At 39.8% G+C, this 26,728-nt stretch overlaps 1 protein-coding gene and 1 non-coding gene across 2 annotated transcripts in view; both read left to right on the forward strand.

The window, feature by feature from the left end:
- The window catches only part of LOC126185051 (uncharacterized), a 707,909-nt gene that overhangs the window by 430,500 nt on the left and 250,681 nt on the right, over positions 1-26,728 (forward strand). Inside the window, exon 49 of the mRNA XM_049927806.1 lies at positions 12,702-12,883. Coding sequence (XP_049783763.1) covers positions 12,702-12,883 — 182 coding nt within the window. The remainder of the gene's footprint in view (positions 1-12,701; positions 12,884-26,728) is intronic.
- Trnas-uga (transfer RNA serine (anticodon UGA)) lies at positions 12,445-12,519 on the forward strand. The gene has a single exon. It is a non-coding gene; the product is annotated as a tRNA-Ser (tRNA).

The raw sequence follows: 26,728 nt of genomic DNA on the forward strand, positions 1-26,728 counted from the left end.
GGGAAATGTGGTTCGCTATGGTTGAGAAATGCGGAGGGTATTTGATGATGCCCACACCAGAAGATAGCAGACCGATCTTAGCCGACGCCAACTCCAAGATGACAAAGATGAACAAGAAGATGTGGTTGCAGGACGACATAGGTCACCATCGCCGCAAGCTAGCCGCTGGAGAGGATGCTCCCCAACACATCAATCAAGGTCTCAATCACCGTTTAGAAGCTCCAGCCAATCACCTAGCTGCCACAACCTAGAGAACTAGAGGGTGCGACCTTCCGTGGAGGTGAGGCCACCAAAGAGAAAATCCTCCACCATTGACAAATACAAAAATGATGGGAAACTATGTCGATATCTTCAGGGATAGCCTACCAGCCCAAACCCTTGTGGACTCTGGAGCATCATATTCAGACATTTCGGAGAAGTACCGTGACCAGTTGCAGAAAACCATATTTGTCGACAGCAAAACATCTCTGCTGAAGGTGGTTAATGGGAAATATGCAAACCCTACAGGAAGATGTACCATTGATGTGGGTATAAGTGACCATACACAGCCCTTAGAATTCACTGTCTTACAAGAGTGTAGTCATGACGTCATTCTCAGATGGGACTTTTTGAAAGCTTCTCAGGCAATAATAGATTGTGGTCGCTTGGAGATTATGCTAGACGAGATGAGATACTGTGGACAGGAAGACACACATCTGAGTGTGTGGAGACTATGTGTGCTGGATGAAGTGATCATTCCTGCAGTCAGTGCTAGAAAGGTAACTGTCATGTGTCACGCCATACATCAACCCATGGATCTTGTAGTGGAATGTTAGAGAAGCATACCACTGAAGAAAAACTTGGTCATCCCAGCCTGTGTTGTCTTGTTTAAGAACAGATTCGGTAAATTGTGGATGGTTAGCTGTTGCCGAAACCCACAGATCCTTCCAAGACGCACGTGCATAGCACACGCTGAGCCATTAATTGCAGAACAGCTGAGCGTCATAGAAACCTCCTATGAAGAGTCTGTGGGTGAAACTACCACTACCACTACAAGACAAGATCTAGCTTGACTATCACCAGATATCACTAAGGAACAACAAAAGAAGCTACTTGCCATTCCTCAAGGGTTCTCTGAATACTTCAATCTACAGGTGAAGAGCAAATTAGACAAATCGGTGGTGAAGCACCAGATTAGCACTGCAGACCATCAGCCAATAAGCCAGAAAGCATACCGTGTGTCAGCAACAGAATGTGGAATAATTCGCAGTTAGGTAGAGAAAATGATGAAGAATGACATCATTCAGCCTTTGCAGAGCCCATGATCGTCACCAGTGATTCTCGTCAGGGAGAAGGATGGTAGTTGGCGTTTTTGTGTTGATTACAAGAAGCTTAATAAGATAACTAAAAATGACGTTTACCCCCTTCCACAAATTGATGATACACTAGATTTTCTGAAGGGGGCAAAATTTTTCTAAACCATGGGCATGTACTCGGGATACTGGCAAATCAAAGTAGATGAAGCTGATCATTAGAAAACTGCATTAATCGCACCTGAGGGCTTGTATGAGTGTAAGGTAATGCTGTTTGGTTTGTGTAATGCACCACCAACTTTCGAACAAATGATGGATAATCTTCTAAGGCACCTGAAGTGGACAATGTGTCTTTGTTATTTAGCTGACATAATAGTGTTCTCAGAGACATTTGATGAACACATAAAAAGACTGAGGGCCATTCTTAAGTGTATCCAACAAGACGGACTGAAAGTTAATCCAAGAATGCATCTCTTTGAAGCAAAAGAAATCAAAATACTTTAGCACCTTGTGTCAAATGAAGGTGTGCGGACAGACCCAGAAAAGGTGAGAGATATAACGGGATTTCCTATTCCTAAAAGTATTAGAGATGTGAGAAGCTTCCTTGGATTGTGTTCTTATTACCGTTGTTTTATCAAAGACTTGTATCAAAGCCAGGCCACTCCAAGAGTTGTTAAAATCTGACGCTAAATTTATCTGTGGTGGTGATCAACAAGATTCTTTTGATGTGCTGCAAAAATCTCTGACGACTGACCCTGTACTTGGTCTGTATGATGAGAGAGCACCTACAGAACTACGCACAGATGCCAGTGGGTATGAGGTTGGTGCTGTTCTGGTGCAGATTTCAGATGGAAAAGAGAAGGTTATAGCCTATGCTTCTAGGACACTTACAAAAACCAAGAGAAACTACTCAACTACAGAAAGAGAACGTCTTGCTGTGATCTGGGCCATGTGACAATGTTGATAGTATCTCTATGGTAGGCTATTCACAGTTATTACAGACCATCATTCACTTTGTTGGTTGATAGGCCTTAAGGTTCCAACAGGACGACTCACCAGGTCGGCACTAAGTTTTCAAGGGTATGACATTACCACAGTGTACAAAACTGGAAAAAACACCAAGATGCCGACTGTCTCTCAAGAAACCCTGTGCAAGACCATCAAGACTTTGACAAAGATAGTGACTGTCTCGCTGCACTCCAGGATCTCTCTGCTGAGCAGAAGAAGGACACCAAGATATCTCAAATTATGCTTGCCTTAAATCGGTCAGAGATTGTGAAAGGACAATTTAAGATAGTTAATGGATTACTTTGCAAGAAAAACTTTGATCCATTTGTAAAGAGGTGGCTACCAGTGATTCCTAAACACATGCGCTTAGATGTTCCACAGAAATTCCATGACACACCGGAGGCCAGACATTTAGGATTTATTAAGACATATAATAGAATCCACAAGAGATTTTTCTGGCCAGGTTTATTTAGGAGTGACCATCACTATGTGTCGCACTGTCGAGAGTGCCAGAGGAGAAGGGCAGTTCCTCAGATATCACCTGGCTGACTCATACCAATTCTACAAGCCGAAACGCATTTCCAATGTGTTAGGATTGACCTCCTCAGATGATTTCCAAAGTGTGCTAGTGGCAATAGAGGGATTATTGTTTGCACTGATTATCTGACACACTATACCATTACGAAAGCCGTGAAAATAGCCAAAGCATTCGAGGTAGCCAAATTCATTGTAGAAGACAATGTATTAAAACATGGTGCCCCAAGGTCTTTAATTATGGATCAGGGGAAAGCTTTTCAGTCAAATCTTGTAACAGAGATAAACCATCAGCACAACATTACACATCACAAGATGACTACCTATCATCCACAAACCAACGGGCTTACTGAACGCCTTAATAAGACCTTGGCCGACATGCTATCCAAGTTCATCAATGTTGAGCAGAGCAACTGGGATGAGGTGCTACCTTTTGTGACATTTGCCTACAACACCGCCAAACAAAACACCACAGGATTTAAGCCATTTTTCCTGGTGTGGTGATTATGATGATGGACCCTGTGTTTTTGTTACATCCTGATGATGTGGACGATGACTACATCAATCAGATGTTAACCAGAGCTGAGGAAGCTCGGCAGTTAGCTCGACTCCCCATGCTGCAGGCTCAAGAAAATGATCGCCGAAGGTATGACACGAGCAACTGCCCAGTTGTCTACCAGCCTGGTGACCTCATCTGGATCTTCACTCATATTTGGAAGGTTGGTCTCTCTGAGAAGCCCCTCACATGCTACTTTGGACCTTATAAAGTTTTAAGAGAGTTGTCTGATGTTACTTATGAATTTGAAGATTTCGACCCGGACACAAGATGACGAAAGATCAGAGATACGGTCCACATGATTCGAATGAAGCCCTATAAGGGTCCTATAACCCAGGGTACAATCAAAGCTCCAGCAACAGGCAACAAGCAGAAAGGCAATGAAGAATGTGGTGGCAAGGGATTTTCTAAGATCACCACCAGGATGAACGTCAGTCATCGGGAGTTGGAGTATGCAGGACCGGTGACTTGTTCCCAGATTAGGAGGACATAACATCGAGACACTGTTCTCTTAATGAGGGAGCAATGTCACAGAAGAAGCCAAGTAAAGCAGTCGCTGTAGCTCAGCGTGTTCGGACAGAGGGTTATCTGCCCTCTGTAATAAAAAAAACTGAGTTAATCGATCAATAATGAACTTGAATGGATGTCTTACTATGTCCACCCCAAGCAAATGCAATGGACAAAAGTGAACAAAATGAGATTAAAAAGAAAAAAAAGAAGAAAAAAAAAGTGTCATCGAGGGTTGTGAGTTCAAAGCTCACTTGAACTGAAAAATTTTAATTTTTATAATTGATTCAAGTACATTCTAGAAGTATCCACAAATGGCAAAAGCATTGTACTGGAATGTTCTGTAGCTTTATATATACCATATGTGTTCTGGCCAGAAGCAGTTCATTCTGTGCTCTTGTATGTGCAAGTGCTGAATAAACCTTTGTTATTCATCTACTTACACCTTCCTCTATGTGACAATACTGCAACACAGTTTATGACTGTGTTAGCTGAAGCAGTAATGAAGGAATATTTATGGGATCATAACTGTGTAACAACTATGGAACAGTTCAAAATAATTTTATTTATGGTTGGCACACTTTGCAGATAGGCACACGCACTTGAGGGTTAACTAAAAATCCTCATCATTCAGCCATCTTATGGACTTTTTTGGATCATAAGCTGATTAATATTCATGATTTTGGGGAATGATGTTTAGCATCCCATAAAAACTTTCCTTACATTGTGCTTTCTTTACCCTCTTTGTCTCTTTTTGAGTGGCTATAACCCCAGGGACAAAGTCTTTCTCTTCAGGTAACATGACACTGTACCATACATCATTGCTGAGTCAGTAATGGAGGCAAAAATTTGCGGTTACAGGTATTAAGGTCAGGTTATGCATTATTAGGAATTATTAATTAATACAAGACAAATTAGTTTCCTCGTGTGTATTATGCATATCATATACAGCATGACAGTTACTGAACTATATGAAAGAAACTTAAATTAGTTACAAACTACAGTGTGCACAAATTTTATTCAACATGTAAACATCACTACAGATATTCAGATTTAGGGTATGATGTGTTCAATATGCCTGTCATCATTGGCGATGATGTGGTGCAAACAAATAGTGAAATTCTGCCTGACCCACTGAACTGTCGGAACATCGATGCTGACGATTACCTCCTGAATGGCTGTTTTCAGCTCAGCAATGGTTTTGGGGTTATTGCTGTACACCTTGTGTTTAATATAACCCCATGAAAAAGAGTTGCAAGTGTTCAGATCTGGAGAATATTGTGGCCAATGGAGGCCCATGCCAGTGGCCTCTGGGTATCCCAGAGCCAGAATGCGGTCCCCAAAGTGCAGCTCCAGGACATCAAACACTATACTGTTTTGATGGGGTCGAGCTCCATCTTGCATGAACCACATCTTGTAGAAAACAGAGATGCTTTTGATAATGAGGATGAAATCATCTTCCAAAACATTCATGTAAGATTTGGTAGTCCCTGTGCGATTGAGGAACATCGCACTGATTATTCCATGGCTGGACATTGCACACAACACAGTCACCTGTTGAGGGTGAAAAGACCTCTCGTTCATGAAATGTAGATTCTCAGTCCACTAAATATGTGAATTTTGCGTATTGATGAAACCATCCAAATGAAGATGGGCTTTGTTGCTAGAGCATGGTATGCATGTGCATACTAATTCCCATCATGCTCCATGGCAAACCATGCTGTTTGAACATCCTAACACAAACTGTTTGGAAGCTATGATGATTTTATTTAATAACATTCAATAATTGCCACTCTGTACATTAACACACATTCTAGAACAGAAGTACATTGCAGCTGAGATAGCAGTAACAGAGTAGTAGTAGTAGTAGTAGTAGTTTTATTCTTCCTTAGACCACTTTTCCAAGGATATTGGACATGTTTTGATATTAAAATTCAAGAATAATAAAATTGAAGTAATTCTCATAGGTATTTACATACTTACAGATGTAGTATGACAAAGATGGGTAGTCGGTTAGGGAAGTCATGGAAAACATAAATCAGGATGGGTGGATGAAGACTGAAGCCTTCATCCTCCTAAATACAAGGCCACTCTATTTGAAACTGTGATTCCTCATATGGTTTATCCATAGTGTACTATGCTATTTTTCACATAAGTTATTTAATAATGTAAAAGTCTAATACTACATTATTCATTCATTTCTCACTCCTTGTCGCTTTACGCTCTACACGTACCATACACACATTGTTTCATAACCCTACACATACCATCAGCAGATGCCAGGACCGTTTTGTGGATTGCAACTTATCATTTGCTAGCCTGATGAACTGAGTCAGCATCCCTATATAATGAGTGAGATGTTGAGCTCAGAAGAAGAGTAAGATGTTAGTATTATACATAGCAATGGTAGTAAATTTTTCCAGAAAAGAAAAAAAGGAGGGAGAAATAGTGAAAAAGTGTTATGAAGAATGTTGGGTATTATTATTAGTATTAATATCTGTTTATTAATATCTGTTTATGAAACTACTATACTGTGTTATCTACGTAATCCTTCAATGTATGGCATGTACTGCTTAACAGGTACTTTTTAATTGCCTTTTTAAATACCGTTATTTTAAATATCTCTTTTATCTTCATCGTCAGTTTAATGTACAGTTTTATTCCTTAGTAGAAAATATTGTTTTGAATTTTATGTTTACTCTTTCTTGCTGAATGTAAGTTCAGTCTAGCTCATGTTCCATGGTCATTAATAGAACTGTTTTAGCAGTAATTAACAGTGTTATTTTTTGTGTGCTTTTTTACAATAAGCTCAGCTACTATTTTTGGTTATTATTCTTATAGTTCTTTTCTGCCATTTGAAAATTGTCTTCAATTTTGTATATTTGTTCCCCAGAAAAGAATGCCATAGCTAAGAATTGAGTGCACGTATAAATAGTGTGTAACTAAATGGCACTGGCTATTACACACTGATGATAGGAGTCTAAGGATCTAACATGTTGTTGACATTCTGTTTGCAAGTATATTTGTGTGTTCACAATATTTCAACTGAAGGTCAATATTCATTGCTAGAAATTTTGCATTTGTTTATGTAGAGGCACCATCTACGTTTAATTTAACAGTGTCATTTTTTCTCCTCAGACTGAAATTCCTGGTATTAGTTTTGTTTATGTCCAATGTCTCCTTATTGGTTATTGACCAACTGTAAACATCTACATCTACATCTACATGATTACTCTGCAATTCACATTTAAGTACTTGGCAGAGGGTTCATCGAACCACAATCATACTATCTCCCTACCATTCCACCCCCGAACAGCGCATGGGAAAAACGAACACCTAAACCTTTCTGTTCGAGCTCTGATTTCTCTTATTTTATTTTGGTGATCATTCTACCTATGCAGGTTGGGCTCAACAAAATATTTTCGCATTCGGAGGAGAAAGTTGGTGACTGAAATTTCGTAAATAGATCTCGCCGCGATGAAAAACTTCTTTGCTTTAATGACTTCCATCCCAACTCACGTATCATATCTGCCACACTCTCTCCCCTATTATGCAATAATACAAAACGAGCTGCCCTTTTTTGCACCCTTTCGATGTCCTCGGTCAATCCCACCTGGTAAGGATCCCACACCGCACAGCAATATTCTAACAGAGGATGAATGAGTGTAGTGTAAGCCGTCTCTTTAGTGGACTTGCTACATCTTCTAAGTGTCCTGCCAATGAAACACAACCTTTGGCTCACCTTCCCCACAATATTATCTATGTGGTCTTTCCAACTGAAGTTGTTCGTAATTTTTACACCCAGGTACTTAGTTGAATTGACAGCCTTGAGAATTGTACTATTTATCGAGTAATCGAATTCCAACGGATTTCTTTTGGAACTCATGTGGATCACCTCACACTTATCGTTATTTAACGTCAACTGCCGCCTGCCACACCATACAGCAATCTTTTCTAAATCGCTTTGCAACTGATACTGGTCTTCGGATGACCTTACTAGACGGTAAATTACAGCATCATCTGCGAACAACCTAAGAGAACTGCTCAGATTGTCACCCAGGTCATTTATATAGATCAGGAACAGCAGAGGTCCCAGGACGCTTCCCTGGGGAACACCTGATATCACTTCAGTTTTACTCGATGATTTGCCGTCTGTTACTATGAACTGCGACCTTCCTGACAGGAAATCACAGTTCCAGTCGCACAACTGAGACGATACCCCATAGGCCTGCAACTTGATTAGAAGTTGCTTGTGAGGAATGCTGTCAAAAGCTTTCCGGAAATCTAGAAATACGGAATCAAATTGAGATCCCCTGTCGATAGTGGCCATCACTTCGTGCGAATAAAGAGCTAGCTGCGTTGCACAAGAACGATGTTTCCTGAAACCATGCTGATTACGTATCAATAGATCATTCCCCTCAAGGTGATTCATTATGTTTGAATACAGTATATGCTCCAAAACCCTACTGCAAACCGACGTCAATGATATAGGTGTGTAGTTTGATGGATTACTCCTACTACCCTTCTTAAACACTGATGCGACCTGCACAATTTTCCAATTGTAGGTACAGATCAATCAGTCAGTGAGCAGTTGTATATGATTGCTAAGTAGGGAGCTATTGTATCAGCGTAATCTGAAAAGAACCTAATCGGTATACAATCTGGACCTGAAGACTTGCCCGTATCAAGCGATTTGAGTTGCTTCGCAACCCCTAAGGTATCTACTTGTAAGAAACTCATGCTAGCAGCTGTTCGTGTTTCAAATTCTGGAATATTCCATTCGTCTTCCCTGGTGAAGGAATTTCAGAAAACTGCGTTCGATAACTCTGCTTTAGCGGCACAGTCGTCGGTAACAGTACCATCGGCACTGCACAGCGAAGATATTGACTGCGTCTTGCCGCTTGTGTACTTTACATAGGACCAGAATTTCTTCAGATTTTCTACCAAATTTTGAGACAATGTTTTGTTGTGGAACCTATTAAAGGCATCTCGCATTGAAGTCCGTGCCAAATTTCGCGCGTCTGTAAATTTTAGCCAATCTTCGGGATTTTGCGTTCTTCTGAATTTTGCATGCTTTTTCCATTGCCTCTGCAACAGCGTTCGGACCTGTTTTGTGTACCACGGGGGATCAGTTCCATCTCTTACCAATTTATGAGGTATAAATCTCTCAATTGCTGTTGCTACTATATCTTTGAATTTGAGCCACATCTCGCTACATTTGCATAGTCAGTTCGGAAGGAATGGAGATTCTCTCTTAGGAAAGCTTCTAGTGACACTTTATCTGCTTTTTTAAATAAAATTATTTTGCGTTTGTTTCTGGTGGATTTGGAAGAAACGGTATTGAGCCTAGCTACAACGACCTTGTGATCACTAATCCCTGTATCAGTCATGATGCTCTCTATTAGCTCTGGATTGTTTGTGGCTAAGAAGTCAAGTGTGTTTTCACAACCATTTACAATGGACTAACTGCTTGAAATAATTTTCGGAAAAAGCATTTAGGACAATCTCGGAAGATGTTTTCTGCCTACCACCTGTTTTGAACAAGTATTTTTGCCAACGTATCGAGGGAAGGTTGAAGTCCCCACCAACTATAACCATATGAGTGGGGTATTTATTTGTTACGAGACTCAAATTTTCTCTGAACTGTTCAGCAACTATATCATCAGAGTCTGGGGGTCTGTAGAAGGAGCCAATTACTAACTTAGTTTGGCTATTAAGTATAACCTCCACCCATACCAATTCGCACGGAGTATCTACTTCGACTTCACTACAAGATAAACCACTACTGACAGACACAAACACTCCACCACCAATTTGTTGTGAGTTTCATTTGCTTTCTCTGCAAGGAGTTCTCTTGTTTCCTCAGTGTCTATAACATTGCTGTTGTTAGACTTTTTCCCCATGACTAATAGTACTGGTACTGCGAAAGTCATTGATATATCAGGAGCAGCATTAGTCCTTACATGCTACCATGAGGAACTCCTATATTAATGTATTTTGGTTCTGATAAGTGTTTTGCTAAAATTATACGTATTTGAGGTATGTGTTCTCTACTCTTTGTACCATATCTGCAAAATATGATCAGAACCACTCATAAGCTACCCTCTTATTCCTAATGCCTCTAACTTATTTAAGTAGAATGTTATGGTCAACAGTATCAAAAGCCTTAGCGAGATCTAAACATATACCTGTGACACACTCATCTGTGTCAATGTTGTCAAGAATCGCTTTTGTGAATTCTACTATGGATGATTTTGTAATTGTACTGCAGTGGAAACGAAACTGTGATGCACTTAAAAGTCTTATTTACTCAAGTAAATCATTACTCTCTGTTTCATAATTGATTATTTTTGAGGATGGTGCATCCCAACCTCTTTAAAATTGAAGTTCATGCAGGAACTTCTTCCTTTCAGAGTTCAGAAATATCACAGCTGTTGCCATCATTGACTACAGCATACCATCACAGATATTTTCACTCAGATGAGTCAATAAAATTACCATCAAGTAAATGATACACTTGGAACACAATGCTATTGGGGTTGTGAAAATTAAATGTATTATTATGATCTACCTGAACAAAAATGAATTTAGTGACTGTTAGTCAGATGGGTTTTGGGCAATTCGACTGCCACTGGGGTACTTCTACTGCTTCTCCAAATACTTCTTGTAGCATATTTCACCTTATTATTCATTTATTTATTTTCAAATGAACTTCTTGTAAACAGTGAATATCCCATTAAACTTACTTTTTCTGCTTAATATTCTGTAAAACATATCTGTAATGTGATCCATGTTCCAGATAGTCTGATTGCAGTATTATGCCAGAAAAATATGTTATAAAATTGATATATTATTTTGTAGTCAATAATTTAGGTCACACAAATCATTTATTAATGCTATGTAAATCACATTGAAATACAACACAAATGACACAAAGTTTGTAATAGTCACTAATCTTGTGAATTTCCCAGGACTACACCTGAAAACAATTAGTAGTAGCACAACATCAATTATGGTGATGAAAACCACTCATAGGCAAGGCTGAAATTAGTCACTCAGTTGAAACATCTCACAGTTTGCTGGAGTAGAAATTAATAGCCATAGGTATACAGCAGTATATTCTGATCCCAAGCAGCCCCAGTTATGAGACAGTAAGTTCAAAGAATAACTGGTGATCCACAGAGTTGCCATTAATACATTAATCGCTAACAAAACAGAAGTGAGCTGGGCCTGCTACCATTTGCTCTTAAATTGGTTGGTTGATGGGCCCATTTGACCTTCTGGCCAGAGGTGCTGTGTTGTTCACCAATTATAATTACCACACCAGACATGGGTGTAGTGAGGTATTCCATTCTGTGGCATCATTCATTGATAAATCCACTGGAGCTATAAGATACTTTCTATTAGAACTGTTGATATTTTTCAAAGAGTCGGATATCTAGTATATCGATATTTAAAAAAATATCATTGTCACTCGTGATATATCAAAATAAACTATCAATATATCAATTGACAAAATATCAATGTTCCAGCTAATAAAAATGTTGATTGCACATTAAAAAATTACTGCCACTTTCAGAGCTGTACATTTAAGTATTGGTTTGTTATTAGATATTCTGTAAATCATCATGCTAGCAGCCTGCTTGTCCCCCCTCAGAGCAAGAATTGAAAGAAACACAATACACATTCACACCTGGCAAGGCCCACTTTGCTAGCAATGGTAACTGCATGTAAGTGGCACAATAAAAGGTGTCCAATGGCTCTGTCATTCACTTTCGCCACTTATCTGATTTGTTCGGAACACTTCATGTTGACTTCTCTGTTTTTTACTTCTGCAAATGCCAGTGAACTAGCAGTTATACTGTCAAAATTGCATGGTAAAGTTAAATGTTGCAGTTTCTGTTGGTAGCGCTGAGCGCCAATTATGTCAGCATTTCCCCTGACACATCTCCATCCACAGCAAAGACCAATCTTGTCTTTTAGATTTGTATTCACCATTTTCAGCAACTGTTTTTGAAGGATGCCAATGTGAAGAATAGCACACTAGTTGCATTAAAAATAGTTTTTTTTAAATCAAATGGTGTTCTATTTTTTCATGTATTTTTTCTGGAAAAAATATCAATATATCGATATTTTATCAGCAGCCCTACTTTCTATGTGACTGTATCCCAGTTTTCAACACATGAAAATTTTCTGAAGTTTTGTTGGGGACTAAATTAACACCAATACTGTATCATAATTAATGATATTTATCTCCTACAATTTTCATGTGGCTAGCAACATTTACTATACATGTTAAAGAAACTTCCTGGCAGATTAAAACTGTGTGCCAGACCGAGACTCGAACTCGGGACCTTTGCCTTTCGTGGGCAAGTGCTCTACCAACTGAGCTACCCAAGCATGACTCACGCCCTGTCCTCACAGCTTTACTTCTGCCAGTACCTCGTCTCCTACCTTCCAAACTTAACAGAAGCTCTCCCGCGAAGGTTGGAAGGTAGGAGACGAGGTACTGGCAGAAGTAAAGCTCTGAGGACAGGGCATGAGTTGTGCTTGGGTAGCTCAGTTGGTAGAGCACTTGCCCGTGAAAGGCAAAGGTCCCGAGTTCGAGTCTCGGTCCGGCACACAGTTTTAATCTGCCAGGAAGTTTCATATCAGCGCACACTCCGCTGCAGAGTGAAAATCTCATTCTGGACTATACATGTTATTTGTACTGGTCTTTAAAATAAAAGCATTCATAATTTTAAACTTCAACTGTCTGATTATTTGTGTGACACTATATAATCAATTTTTGTTTCTTTTTGTAGGATGTCACTCTGAATGGTCACTACCTCAGTAATGAAATAGACATTATGAATGTTAACATGGACCTTGAATATTCTACAGATCCAGAGAAAAAGTTTTCATTATCTGGCAGGTTATTAAATAATTCAGACAAGAAAAGAAGGAATTATGGGTTTGAGCTGATGACTAGCCATCCTGATACAAGGTATCCCTGTATTTTGTTTGTCTTCTAGATGAAAGTAAACATGGTGGTGATTTATAGTTTATATATGTTTAATGAAAGCTTTCTTTACATTAGTGCATTTGCATTGGGACATTTTCTGTAAACTAGCTGTAATACTTGCCTTTAATAGGTAGAGTATAACTTCTCCATCTAATATTACTAAATTGGTTGTAGATGGCTTATCCCTTGTAGCACATTAAGTAACTCTTAGTCTTTTGCTAAATATTAATTGGGTTTTTAACTAAGTTAATCAATAACAAACAAAACACAATTGATTTAAAGTTGACTTATTGGCACATTTATTTTGATTAAATCACATGTGGGTAGTGACTAGTTTGCTTTACACTTCTTTTTATATTTCACAAATATCAGGCCAGCTAATACACTTTGTGAACTTTATTAGTGACAAGATATGCTGTATGAGACATTCTTGCTTCTTACTCATTAATCTTCCATACATCACAGTTTGTAAGACAATTCATATAGAGAGTCACAAACACATGTAGCATAGTACTGACTTTTGCATTCACTTTGGGAAAGAGATGTTAACCGAGTGGATTCTTACTGTGACCGTTTTACACAAACATGTTATAGTGATGATTGCCAAACACAAACCTTCAGACACATTATTACATGATGTAATTGTATTTAATGCTACTACTGAGTGAGGTGATACAGTGGTTAGCTCATTGCACTCACATTTTGGAAGATAAAAGTTCAAATCCCTGCCCAGATGTGTAGATTGAGGTTTTCTGTCACCCCCTTAGTTGCTCTAGACAAATGTTGGGATGGTTAAGTTGAAAAAAGTGAGGCCAATTTGTTTCTCAATCTTTCCATAATCTGAGCCTGTGCTCCATCTCTAATGACCGCAATGATGACAGGGCATTAAATAATACTTTCCCTCCATGAACACTTCAACCAGACTTCAACATTGAGATGTTAATTGACTGGTGGCTAGGTGCAGACATTTTACACATAATAGCAGGTACTGACAGAGATACAGTTGCTTGTTGAAAATTAGGATTTGACTGCTTGTGGCAAACCTCTAGGCCATCAAAATCTGTCCTCAGCCAAATACAGATGGATTGTGTGCATTCCTCATTCTACATACGGACAGCACACTCACTGTTACTAGATGCACCGTGTGTATGCCCGAGTAGCAGTCATTCCTCAGCAGGTGGCACTGCTATTGCCTAGATGAGTTTATATCAATAGTAGGTTGGTGGTCATAGTATCCTGGCTGATCAATGTAGATAATAGTGTGATAAATGGAATACTTTTTACTGTAGAGGAAATGCTGAGTGGATGAAATACAGCAGAGTGAATGTACTCCATTCTTCAGCATTACTTCCATATAAGAGGTCCTTGACAGCATCCTAGCAGTCTGTGTGGTCATGAAGGCAGTGACCTACTACCTCAGCATAACTACCCTGTGTGCTAGGCTGTGGGTTTCCACTGCAGCAGAATAACAGCAGCTTGTGGGTGGCCTTACTGATGCAAGGATGGCATCAGCTTATCTGTTGGTATGCTTATGCTGGGTTCCTGGCATCCTCCAACTGTTGGTTAGGAGCACATGCACTTGTTCTAAATCCAGGACCGTCAGGGTCAATCTGAGTGTCAGATGATAAGACCGTGGAGGTGACTAACACATGATGGTACCAGCTCAAGACACGGGACCATCATATGTAACTAGCAACGAGTACAACTCATAGTTAGTGGCTAGCTGATGGTACTGTTAGGCAAATTTGAAGCTGCTCAGCCTCAAATTGCACCATCAGCTGGTGTGGAGACTGTCAAAGTGTCAGCTAAGACAGAAGCCCAGCAACCAATTCAAGTACAGGTGCCGGTAATCACTGAGCAGTGAGCATTTATAGTTGCTCCAGACAAATATTTCATTACATGAGACCCCCACTTGTCTCATAGTTGGCTACAGATGTGCAATATTGTGCCATGGCAGATGTGTACCAGCCCACTGCTGTGGCAGGCTGCTGTATTGCAGTGTACTACACCAGTAATATTTTAGCAGTATTATTTCTCAATTGGCCCATCAGCATGCCCTACATGAGAAGTCTGGTCTGTGGTTGATGCCACAATGCTTCCTTCCCTTGTAGAAGAATTCAGTGCACTGACTTTCAGACTGCTGCTGTGTCTACACTTTTCCCTTGCTACTATGATGATTCTTCTCTAATATCCTTATTTACACTTTCTACATTGACTGTTCTTCTTCCCTGTACACTCTGTTACACAACATATGGCAACTGGCACATCCACATTTATTCAAAACTTAAGAATGACCAACTGGGTTAGTATGTAATTGACTGATGGATGTAGGTTGTACAAGCAAGGACAAGGATCAAGATGGTTCCTGAGGATAAAATTCCTATTACCATGACCCATTGCTGGTACCTACTCCATTTTTATTTAAAATGGTGGAACATCTTTCCTGCACTTGTTTTTTTCCATTCTGCACCGCTATAAGCTGAGTTCCATTCCATAGTATCCCATTGTCCTGTAGTTCCAAGTGATCTGTTCCCCTTGAGTACCATGTCTTACAGGAGGACAGGGTCATCACTGAGTATACCCTGTAAGGTCCTACCTTTTCATAATGTAGATGTGTTGTTAGGCTGTCCCATAGCCATACCCCCACATTTGTCACTCAAAGAAATGTCCTCATGACATTTTCTACCATCATGGAGGGACGTATCATAAACAGTTCCTGGTGGCATTGGTGCAGTTCTTCCACTGTCACCAGTGTGTGGTTCTTCCTATCTGCTGCAACCAGCAGAATCTGCTTTGCTCTAATATGTACAAATTTCCCTAAAGTCCCCCATTTTATAGGATATGGATGAAATGCATTGTACTTGTATTTGGCATTAGTACTCACTGCTAGTAAGCATATTACCACGTGGAGGTGGACACAGTCAACGTTGACAGGCATGGACAGCGTCAATCTCCACTGCTGTGAGATGGCAGTGCATGCAAGGTATTTTCCTGTGGGAACATAATAAATTCTAGCATGACTGATATCTCATCCCAGGTCTATCATAGACCTGACAGAAATTAGTCTTCATCACATAAAAACACATTCATTCATAAGGGGTGACCACTTTTGACTTTATATGGATAATCTTCAGACTATACTCTGTAATTTAGAGTGTAACAGAATAGAGGGAAACATATAATGTAATAAATATTAAGTTAAACATAAGTTACATGATGTTATACCCAGTGATGTGGTGACAATGGCATGGCACACGAACTGTAGATACCACACACTGTTGTCGACTGCTGACTATGTGATTGTGATTGTGTCATGGAGTTAAATAGCAGAGAACCTGCTCCTGTCACCCTAAGTTGTCTTTAGTATATAATATGGCGAGTATTATTGTAAGTGGTATAGGATACAACATATACAATGCATATACTATGGTGAGTATTATTGTAAGTTATATATAAGTAACAATTCATATGTCATACAGTTAAAATTTTATGTAATATAATGTTAAAAAATATAACTGACCAGCCAATGGTGTCAGTTAACATGTTACTATACTGCTCCCTGGGGGAATTAGTGTACAACAAAGTTGGGCTGTAGGATGCTGCTGGCTGTTGTCCTTCAACACTGACACCATATCAATATCAATCAAAGATTTATTTATTTATTTTATTTGACCTCTGTGGACATTTTAAAATGTATGAATGTTGCCAGCTTGTGTACATTCATATATTTATGCAGTTTGTTGTTACATGTAGTTAAATATTGTGAAACAAAAGTTATTTACAATCATTTTGTACTAAGGAATTCACTTACAGTGTAAAAGCAGTGTTCCTGCAAAAACAATTTAAGATTTTTCCTAAAGCAGTATATGTAATCTTTTTCTTTTATTCTCTGCAGCAGTTTATTATACAGTTTTACACATTCATACAAGAAGCTATTTTGAGTCTTATGTTTATTCTTACTGTCTAGGTGAAGACAGTGACTTGTTCTTGTACTATAGTTATGAAAACTCTATTTGTGCTATAATTTTCTATATTTTTTTATGTGCACTATGGTTTGGAATATAAATTCACAAGAAACAGTTAGAATTTCTAACAATTTGAAAAGTTCACCACAGTGGGCCTGCTTACTGCTTTTCATTATAATTCTTACTGCTCTCTTTTGCATTTCAAATGCTGCACTGCTACCACACTGCATTCAATTTGGCCACTTACAATCTTCACACTGGAATTGGTTGTAAGTTGTCCTTCAACAGTGACTGCCAACATTTTATGTAATGCCATGTACTTCAGAAAATCTGTGAAACCATTGTCCTGAATTTTACTATGGATAACTGTTTGTAAAAGTTTTTGCATTGGAGTTGAAATATATAGAAAGCAGCTTAATGTATAATATAATATTTTATTTTATACAGTTAAAATTTTACATAGTATAACATTAAAATATGTAATTACCCAGCCAAGGGTATTCATTAAGGTATTGGTGACTGCATCCTGCAGGATTTTGTGGACACCAAAGTTGGGCTGTTGGCCGCTGCTGGTTGCTCAGTGATGGGGATGTGATAAAAGACGCTGTGCTGCTACCATACTGCTTTCAGTTTGGCTATGTATGATCTTCATATTTGCAATGGTCACAAGTCATCCTTTAGTGCCAACTGCCAATATTGTGTGCAGTACCTTCCACTGTAGAAAACCCATGTGATCTTTTTCCAGCCTCCCCAATGATTAAGCCACATTGTCTGATGTATTGTCTGTCACATATTAATATTTTGAATGTGGTTGCTCTTCAGCAGTGGTTAGAAATGAATCCAAAACAGCCAACCAGTTACAACAAATCCCAGTTTCATTCAACCTTTGACCACTGTATCAACAGATGTAAAATGTCTTCTTCAGAAATACATCTAACTAAAATTTCACATTGGAGAAACATCAAATAATGAAGGGATCTGGTATTTGTCTGATGAAAACATATTGTCAGTGGACATCACTGCATACCTTATTAAGTATGCTGGCACCTGTGATCAGGACTTGTCAAGTAAGAATAGTTAAAATCTATAAATAAACCCAAACACATAAAATGACTGGTCATAACATGACCTGACATTTTATTTGATTATTTGTTTGGTTTTACATCTGGATTTAACCATTCTTACTTGATAATCCCTGATTATAGGGGCCAACAAATTTAATAATCTATACATTGGTATGTGCTGACAGTATATTTTTATTGGAAAAATGTCAGTTGCTTTATTATTTGTTGTTTTTCTTGTGTGATATTTTATATACATGTATTTGTGAAGGAGGTTGAAATAGTGGTCAAGGTTGAATAAAACCGCCTTTGGTTGCAACTGGTTGGTTGCTTTGGATTCTTACTTATTGTGTATTACTTTATACTTGTTGGAGAGACAAAAAGTAATGGGCAAACAGGACATTACTTCTACATCAGATTTTGTGAAGACACAGTAAGTACAGCTAGCAGCAAATCACTATTTGGACTGCATGTAATACAGAATGAACACTCTTCCAGATCTACTGAAATAACTTGAAAATTTTATGCAGTGCCACAAAGTATCTATTGGTAAATAAATTGGAAGAAATTGAAATTTTCTTACAGCACAAATAAAGATCAGTCATTATTACCCATTGAGCATACAGATTTCAAAGAAAGATATTTTTTGATCTGTTTGATGACTGGCTACAAAAAAATTACTTGCTTCTCTTAAATTTAACTACATATTGACAATCATGTATTTCATGACTTGTATATTAAGCTACTTCCTAAATGTCTTAGCACCACTGAAAAAATAAATTTTAACAGTTATTTGTACCTAAATTCAAAATGAGTTTTCTGCAGTGCATGGCACTGGATTAAAACTGGCAGATGGCAGTGAAAGACTTCTTGCAACCAATGCAGTTATTAAGATGATACACAGTTAAACCGAATGCTGTAGGGCAGCTGCATGACATTTTTTATTGCTGTCAATAAGACGTCACAGTTGCTAGGCAACCTGTAGCAGCCTACAGCTCATCATTGTTGTCCACAACATCCTGCAGCATGCAGTCCACTGATGTGTTAATGAAGGCTGTTGTCCAGTTAATTACATTTTTTCATGTTATATTATGCAAACTCTTAACTGCATAACATGTAAATTTTTATGATATATTAAGCTACTTCCTATACATTTTAGCTCCAATGCAGAAAGCGTTTGCAAACAAGTATTCATAATAAAATTCAGGACAACGATTACAAAGCATTCTGTATGTATTATTAGGGCGACTGTGTTACTGACATGGCTGGACAATGGTTACAAGGATTTTCTGAAGTACATGGCACTACATAAAATATTGGCAGTCACCATTGAAGGACAACTTACAACCAGTGCCAAAGTGAAGATAGTAAATGGCCAAATTGAATGCAGTATGGTAGCAGTGTAGCATCTTTGATAGATATCAATATGGCTTCCATGACGTTAGGTAATCAGCAGCGTCCTACAGCCCACCTTTGGTGTACTCAAAGACCCCAGAAAGCAGTCTAGTAATATGTTAATTGACACCATTGGCTGGTCAGTTATAGTTTTTGACATCATAGTACATAAAATTTTAGCTGTATGACATATAAAGTGTTACTTACATATAACGTTCAATAATATCCACCATAGTATTAAGGTATACCATATCACATATATCATGTATGTTGTATCCTATTGACAGAAATGACTTAGAGTGACAGGTAAGGGGCAGGTCTTCTGTTATTTAACCCCATGACATTGCCACAGCAGTTGACATCAGTGGGTGGTATTGACAGCTCCTGCTCCATGCCATCACCTCCACACATCATTACTGGGTTGTTGTTGTTGTGGTCTTCAGTCCTGAGACTGGTTTGATGCAGCTCTCCATGCTACTCTATCCTGTGCAAGCTTCTTCATCTCCCAGTACCTACTGCAGCCTACATCCTTCTGAATCTGCTTATTGTATTCATCTCTTGGTCACCCTCTACAATTTTTACCCTCCACGCTGCCCTCCAGTACTAAATTGATGATCCCTTGATGCCTCAGAACATGTCCTAGCAACCAATCCCTTCTTCTAGTCAAGTTGTGCCACAAACGCCTCTTCTCCCCAATTCTATTCAATACCTCCTCATTAGTTATGTGATATACCCATCTAATCTTCAGCTTTCTTCTGTAGCACCACATTTCAAAAGCTTCTATTCTCTTCTTGTCTAAACTATTTATCGTCCATGTTTCACTTCCATACATGGCTACACTCCATACAAATACTTTCAGAAACAACTTCCTGACACTTAAATCAACACTCGATGTTAACAAATTTCTCTTCTTCAGAAACACTTTCCTTGCCATTGCCAGTCTACATTTTATATCCTCTCTGCTTTGACCATCATCAGTTATTTTGCCTCCCAAACAGCAAAACTACTTTAAGTGTCTCATTTCCTAATCTAATTCCCTCAGCATCACCCGACTTAATTCGACTACATTCCATTATCCTCGTTTTGCTTTTGTTGATGTTCGTCTTATACCCTCCTTTCAAGACACTATCCATTCCGTTCAACTGCTCTTCCAAGTCCTTTGCTGTCTCTGACGGAATTACGTTGTCATTGGTGAACCTCAAAGTTTTTATTTCTTCTCCATGGATTGTAATACCTACTCCGAATTTTTCTTTTTTTTCCCTTTACTGCTTGCTCAATATACAGATTGAATAGCATTTGGGAGAGGCTGCAACCCTGTCTCACTCCCTTTCCAACCACTGCTTCCTTTTCATGTCCCTCAACTCTTATAACTGCAATCTGTTTTCTGTAGAAATTGTAAATAGCATTCTGCTCCCTGTATTTTAACCCTGTCACCTTCAGAATTTGAAAGAGAGTATTCCAGTCAACATTGTCAAAAGCTTTCTCTAAGTCTACAAATGCTAGAAATGTAGGTTTCCCTTTCCTTAATCTTTCTTCTAAGATAAGTCGTAGGGTCAGTATTGCCTCACGTGTTCCAACATTTCTACGGAATCCAAACTGATCTTCCCCGAGTTCAGCTTCTACCAGGTTTCCCATTCATCTGTAAAGAATTCGCGTTAGTATTTTGCAGCTGTGACTTATTAAACTGATAGTTCGGTAATTTTCACATCTGTCAACACCTGCTTGGGATTGGAATTATTATATTCTTCTTGAAGTCTGAGGGAATTTTGCCTGTCTCATACATCTTGCTCACCAGATGGTAGAGTTTTGTCAGGACTGGCTCTCCCAAGGCTATCAGTAGTTCTAATGGAATGTTGTCTACTCCCAGGGCCTTGTTTCGACTTAGGTCTTCCAGTGCTCTGTCGAACTCTTCACGCAGTATCATATCTCCCATTTCATCTTCATCTACATCCTCTTCCATTTCCATAATATTGTCCTCAAGAACATCGACCCTGTATAGACCCTCTATATACTCCTTCCACCTTTCTACTTTCCCTTCTTTGCTTAGAACTGGGTTTCCATCTGAGCTCTTGATATTCATACAAGTGGTTCTCTTTTCTCCAAAGGGCTCTTTAATTTTCCTGTAGGCAGTATCTATCCTTTGCATTACTGGGTATAATGTCATATAATTTATGTTTAACTTAATGGTAATAATAGTAAATGTCTCTCTCTATTCTGTTGTATTCTAATTTACAGAGTAACATCTGAAGGTGATCCACAGTGGTTCAAAACTGGTCACCACTTATGAATAAAAGTAACTTTTATATGATAAAGACCATTCCATATAATATTTTATTGCTAGATTATTGCCATTGTTGCTGTCCTAATATGTTTACAAAGATTGCCAGAAATTGTCCTGGTGGTAGTGGGGTAGGAGTTAGCTGTCCTTGTACCCCATGGTGAATAGCTTCCTGTAATTTTACCAGTTCTACATGAGCATCTCTCATACTATTGGCAAGAGTGTGCAGAAGCCTCGCCAAGGCTAACTGTGTATGTAGGAGGTCTAGTTGAGCTGTCAGTATACCCAAATCTCAATTCACCATATTGGCCACAGTCTTTACGTAGCTAATCATCTCCACCATCAGTCCCAAAAAAGCCCATTGTTATTCGGTATCCTGTGTTCCAGGTTTGCCAGTGTGGTAGGATGCATTTCACCGGAATTCTGTTGCCCTCTGTTTCTACTTGCGTGTGAATCAATGTGTCATTCATCTGCCTTAAATCTTCAGCATCAGCTGTTCCAAAAACAGCCTTTAACAATCTTCCTCCTCCATCTATCCATCCCTGATGATGCCTTTTCAGAGTGTGCATCTAAATTTATGTCCTGCTGTAATCGTGGGAGTCCAAAAGCACCTCGTATTTCCCATGAACTCTGTTCAGCACTCCTTTCTCTATAGCTTTCCCGTGAATCCCCATGAATGCTTCACGAAAATGCCAAACTTCAATCCTCAGGAGAGGTTTGCTCAACTTGCTGTGTCATCTTCCCTTTCTGAACCCCTCTCCCCTTTTTTGGGAACAACGGTCATAAAGGTGGTGAAGATGCCACCATGCCCAGAAAGGGTTGAACATTCCTAATGTGGTTTACTGTTGTTGAAATAGGAACCTGCAGTTTCATGTTTACCAGTGGCATCATCTTGACTACTTGGTATGGACTTTGATAATAAGTATTATTATTATTATTATTATTATTATTTTCCCTTTGGAGTGAAAGGGCTAGTTAATGTGACCCACTGCCTTACACATTACTTAAGTAACTTAGCATTCCATTGCCCCATTTGCTCTCGTCATTTCAAGGCCTCCAGATACAATTTTTGCACTTGACCCCATACCCTTCATGAAGTTGTCATGGAATTCCGTACAAATTCCCCATTTTCCCTACACTCTGATTCATTATTTCAGATTATGATGGCATTTTCTGGCCATACACTACCTCATACAGTGATATACCCATACTCTTATGAACCTTAGAATTATGTGATGCCACAACTTAATGTAACAGTGTACTCAATCATTGTGATGACTGTTGATATAATGACATAATGTATTCCCTATTGCCTGGTTAACTTGTTCCATTTGCCCATTTGATCATGGGTGTTACACACTTGTTCTTAATTTTTGATTTGGTAATAAATTACAAAACTGCTTCATTAAATCCAACATGAGGTTAGTGTCTTCATCTCTATTCAATGTCTATTGACTACTGAACTTCAATAACCAATTATTTTTCATGGCCTAAGCCACTATGATGGTTTGGTGCTATGGAATACCCACCATTTCTAGGTAGTGCAAAAATTGGTCAATTACTGTTAATACATAACAATTCCCTGATGGTGTTTGTTAAAAAGGCCATGGGATGTTCAATTCAATCATTTGAAATGGTTTACTGGCTTCTGATGATCTCTGCAGTGAAATATGCTGATGACTCAATTTAGCTTATTGTGTGCATGTTACACAGCTCTTGACATACTGTTCTACATCTGCTGACTTGTTTCTACCAAGATTATTTGGCTGTACATCATTTCATTGTTTTTCAACCCCATTGGTATGCCAACACATGTTCATGTGCCTGTTTTAATACTTCATCCTTCAGCATAGCTAGTACCACAACACTCTGATTGAAAATAACTGGAAGAAAAGAATGTGCAGACATATATTAATTATTGACACGTAGAAAACATATAATAATTGCATCTGATGACTGATGTAGTACTTTCTCATACCATACCTGTGAATGTTCTCCTTGTTATTGGGATTTAGTAATATGGTGTGCAAGTGAATGATATACACTCCTGGAAATGGAAAAAACAACACATTGACACCGGTGTGTCAGACCCACCATACTTGCTCCAGACACTGCGAGAGGGCTGTACAAGCAATGATCACACGCACGGCACAGCGGACACACCAGGAACCGCGGTGTTGGCCATTGAATGGCGCTAGCTGCGCAGCATTTGTGCACCGCCGCCGTCAGTGTCAGCCAGTTTGCCATGGCATACGGAGCTCCATCGCAGTCTTTAACACTGGTAGCATGCCGCGACAGCGTGGACGTGAACCGTATGTGCAGTTGACGGACTTTGAGCGAGGGCGTATAGTGAGCATGCGGGAGGCCGGGTGGACGTACCGCCGAATTGCTCAACACGTGGGGCTTGAGGTCTCCACAGTACATCGATGTTGTCGCCAGTGGTCGGCGGAAGGTGCACGTGCCCGTCGACCTGGGACCAGACCGTAGCGACGCACGGATGCACGCCAAGACCGTAGGATCCTACGCAGTGCCGTAGGGGACCGCACCGCCACTTCCCAGCAAATTAGGGACACTGTTGCTCCTGGGGTATCGGCGAGGACCATTCGCAACCGTCTCCATGAAGCTGGGCTACGGTCCCGCACACCATTAGGCCGTCTTCCGCTCACGCCCCAACATCGTGCAGCCCGCCTCCAGTGGTGTCGCGACAGGCGTGAATGGAGGGACGAATGGAGACGTGTCATCTTCAGCGATGAGAGTCGCTTCTGCCTTGGTGCCAATGATGGTCGTATGCATGTTTGGCGCCGTGCAGGTGAGCGCCACAATCAGGACTGCATACGACCGAGGCACACAGGGCCAACACCCGGCATCATGGTGTGGGGAGCGATCTCCTACACTGGCCATACACCACTGGTGATCGTCGAGGGGACACTGAATAGTGCACGGTACATCCAAACCGTCATCGAACCCATCGTTCTACCATTCCTAGACCGGCAAGGGAAGTTGCTGTTCCAACAGGACAATGCACGTCCGCATGTATGGCTCTGAGCACTATGGGACTCAACATCTATGGTCATCAGTCCCCTAGAACTTAGAACTACTTAAACCTAACTAACCTAAGGACAGCACACAACACCCAGCCATCACGAGGCAGAGAAAATCCCTGACCCCGCCGGGAATCGAACCCGGGAACCTGGGCGTGGGAAGCGAGAACGCTACCGCACGACCACGAGATGCGGGCTCCGCATGTATCCCGTGCCACCCAACGTGCTCTAGAATGTGTAAGTCAACTACCCTGGCCAGCAAGATCTCCGGATCTGTCCCCCATTGAGCATGTTTGGGACTGGATAAAGCGTAGTCTCACGTGGTCTGCACGTCCAGCACGAATGCTGGTCCAAATGAGGCGCCAGGTGGAAATGGCATGGCAAGCCATTCCACAGGACTACATCCAGCATCTCTACAATCGTCTCCATGGGAGAATAGCAGCCTGCATTGCTGCGAAAGGTGGATATACACTGTACTAGTGCCGACATTGTGCATGCTCTGTTGCCTGTGTCTATGTGCCTGTGGTTCTGTCAGTGTGATCATGTGATGTATCTGACCCCAGGAATGTGTCAATAAAGTTTCCCCTTCCTGGGACAATGAATTCACGGTGTTCTTATTTCAATTTCCAGGAGTGTATTTACAATCATGTCCAATGAAATAAATATGAGACTTCTCAGAAGATGACAAGATACACATTACTGCTTATGAATGGAGACATAGAAATGAGATCTGAATGGGGTGAAAATATAATGTAGGAACAAATGAAAGGAATGTGCGGCATGACTAGATAGAGCCACAACATTAAATATACTACTGTAAAACAACCAAAGCTCACAATTAGGAATCCTGGACAACTGAAGAAACAATTGTTTACAAAAGATTTTTGAGAATTGAACAAACCAGAAACTGTTTAAACCCTGGTATCACTGAAGATGATTACCTTTTCAGAAGTATGATATCAGTACTAATAATAATAATAATAATAATAATAGTGATAATAATGGATACATCATGAGAAAAAGGTTTTCTTATATTTTCTTTAGCACTGTGCAAATAATTTGGATGTGCCTCATTTGTCACAAATTACATCTGCGTGATTGTTTTGTTTGGATTGTACATCTTTGCATGCTACCCTATAATGATTATCACAATAGCAGCAATGCATATCCTGAATTCTGCTAGCATTCTTCACAGTGTTGATACAGTTAACTTAGGAAAAGTCTGCTTTATTTAGTACATCACGGTATTACTCAGAATATCAGTTAATTAATGAGATATAGCATAAAACATTTTGGATGCTTATATTCTCCCCCTGTGGTCTTCCACTGTCATTTTGACCCTGAGTGGGGGTCTTCTTCCTAGAGTTACTTAGCTGTACGCTGACAAGGTAGGACTCACAAATTGGCTGGGAACGACATATTTTCTTTCAAAACTCATTTCATTAGAAACTTGACAACTACTTAGGTAATTTAATGTAAATGTATGTGTGATTAACAGGTGACAGGTAGTGCTATTTCTGATGGAAAAGGACACATAAAAAACTTTATTTTGTTAGTTCTCACATTTATACACTGAAGTGCCAAAGGAACAGGTATAGGCATGGATATCATGTCCATTATAATTATCCGGGCTGTTATGCCGTGGTCGGTTGATGAATTCTGTGTCAATTCCCAACGTTTCATCTCCGACTACGGGAGACATCTTCAAGGGGGTCCGTAGCTCCATGGAAGGTCCAACACACCCACTGGCTCACTACTGACTGCCGCTAAATTCCGTGTGCGTGCGCTCCCGCTCATGTGTTTTGAAAATGTCAGTGCAATTGGCCACTGTCCATCACCATCGATCGCTGTTGCCATCACCCAGTAGAGGACAGGTGGTACACATCTTCTTTAACACCGGCATCCACATACCGTTTAATGTCATGCCCTCCTCCTTTCGATTGAAATTATTAGGGTGTTTAGCGATTTCGATTGCCTCCCTGCAGAGCCTTTCATAATATCTGCTTGTGGCTGCTAGTACTTGCGTCTCTTCCAAACGAATATGGTGGTTCCCTTGCTGGAAAGCATGCTCCGCAACTGCTGATCAT

This window comes from Schistocerca cancellata, chromosome 4, assembly GCF_023864275.1.
Source record: "Schistocerca cancellata isolate TAMUIC-IGC-003103 chromosome 4, iqSchCanc2.1, whole genome shotgun sequence".
In the NCBI taxonomy this organism is placed as follows: domain Eukaryota; kingdom Metazoa; phylum Arthropoda; class Insecta; order Orthoptera; family Acrididae; genus Schistocerca; species Schistocerca cancellata.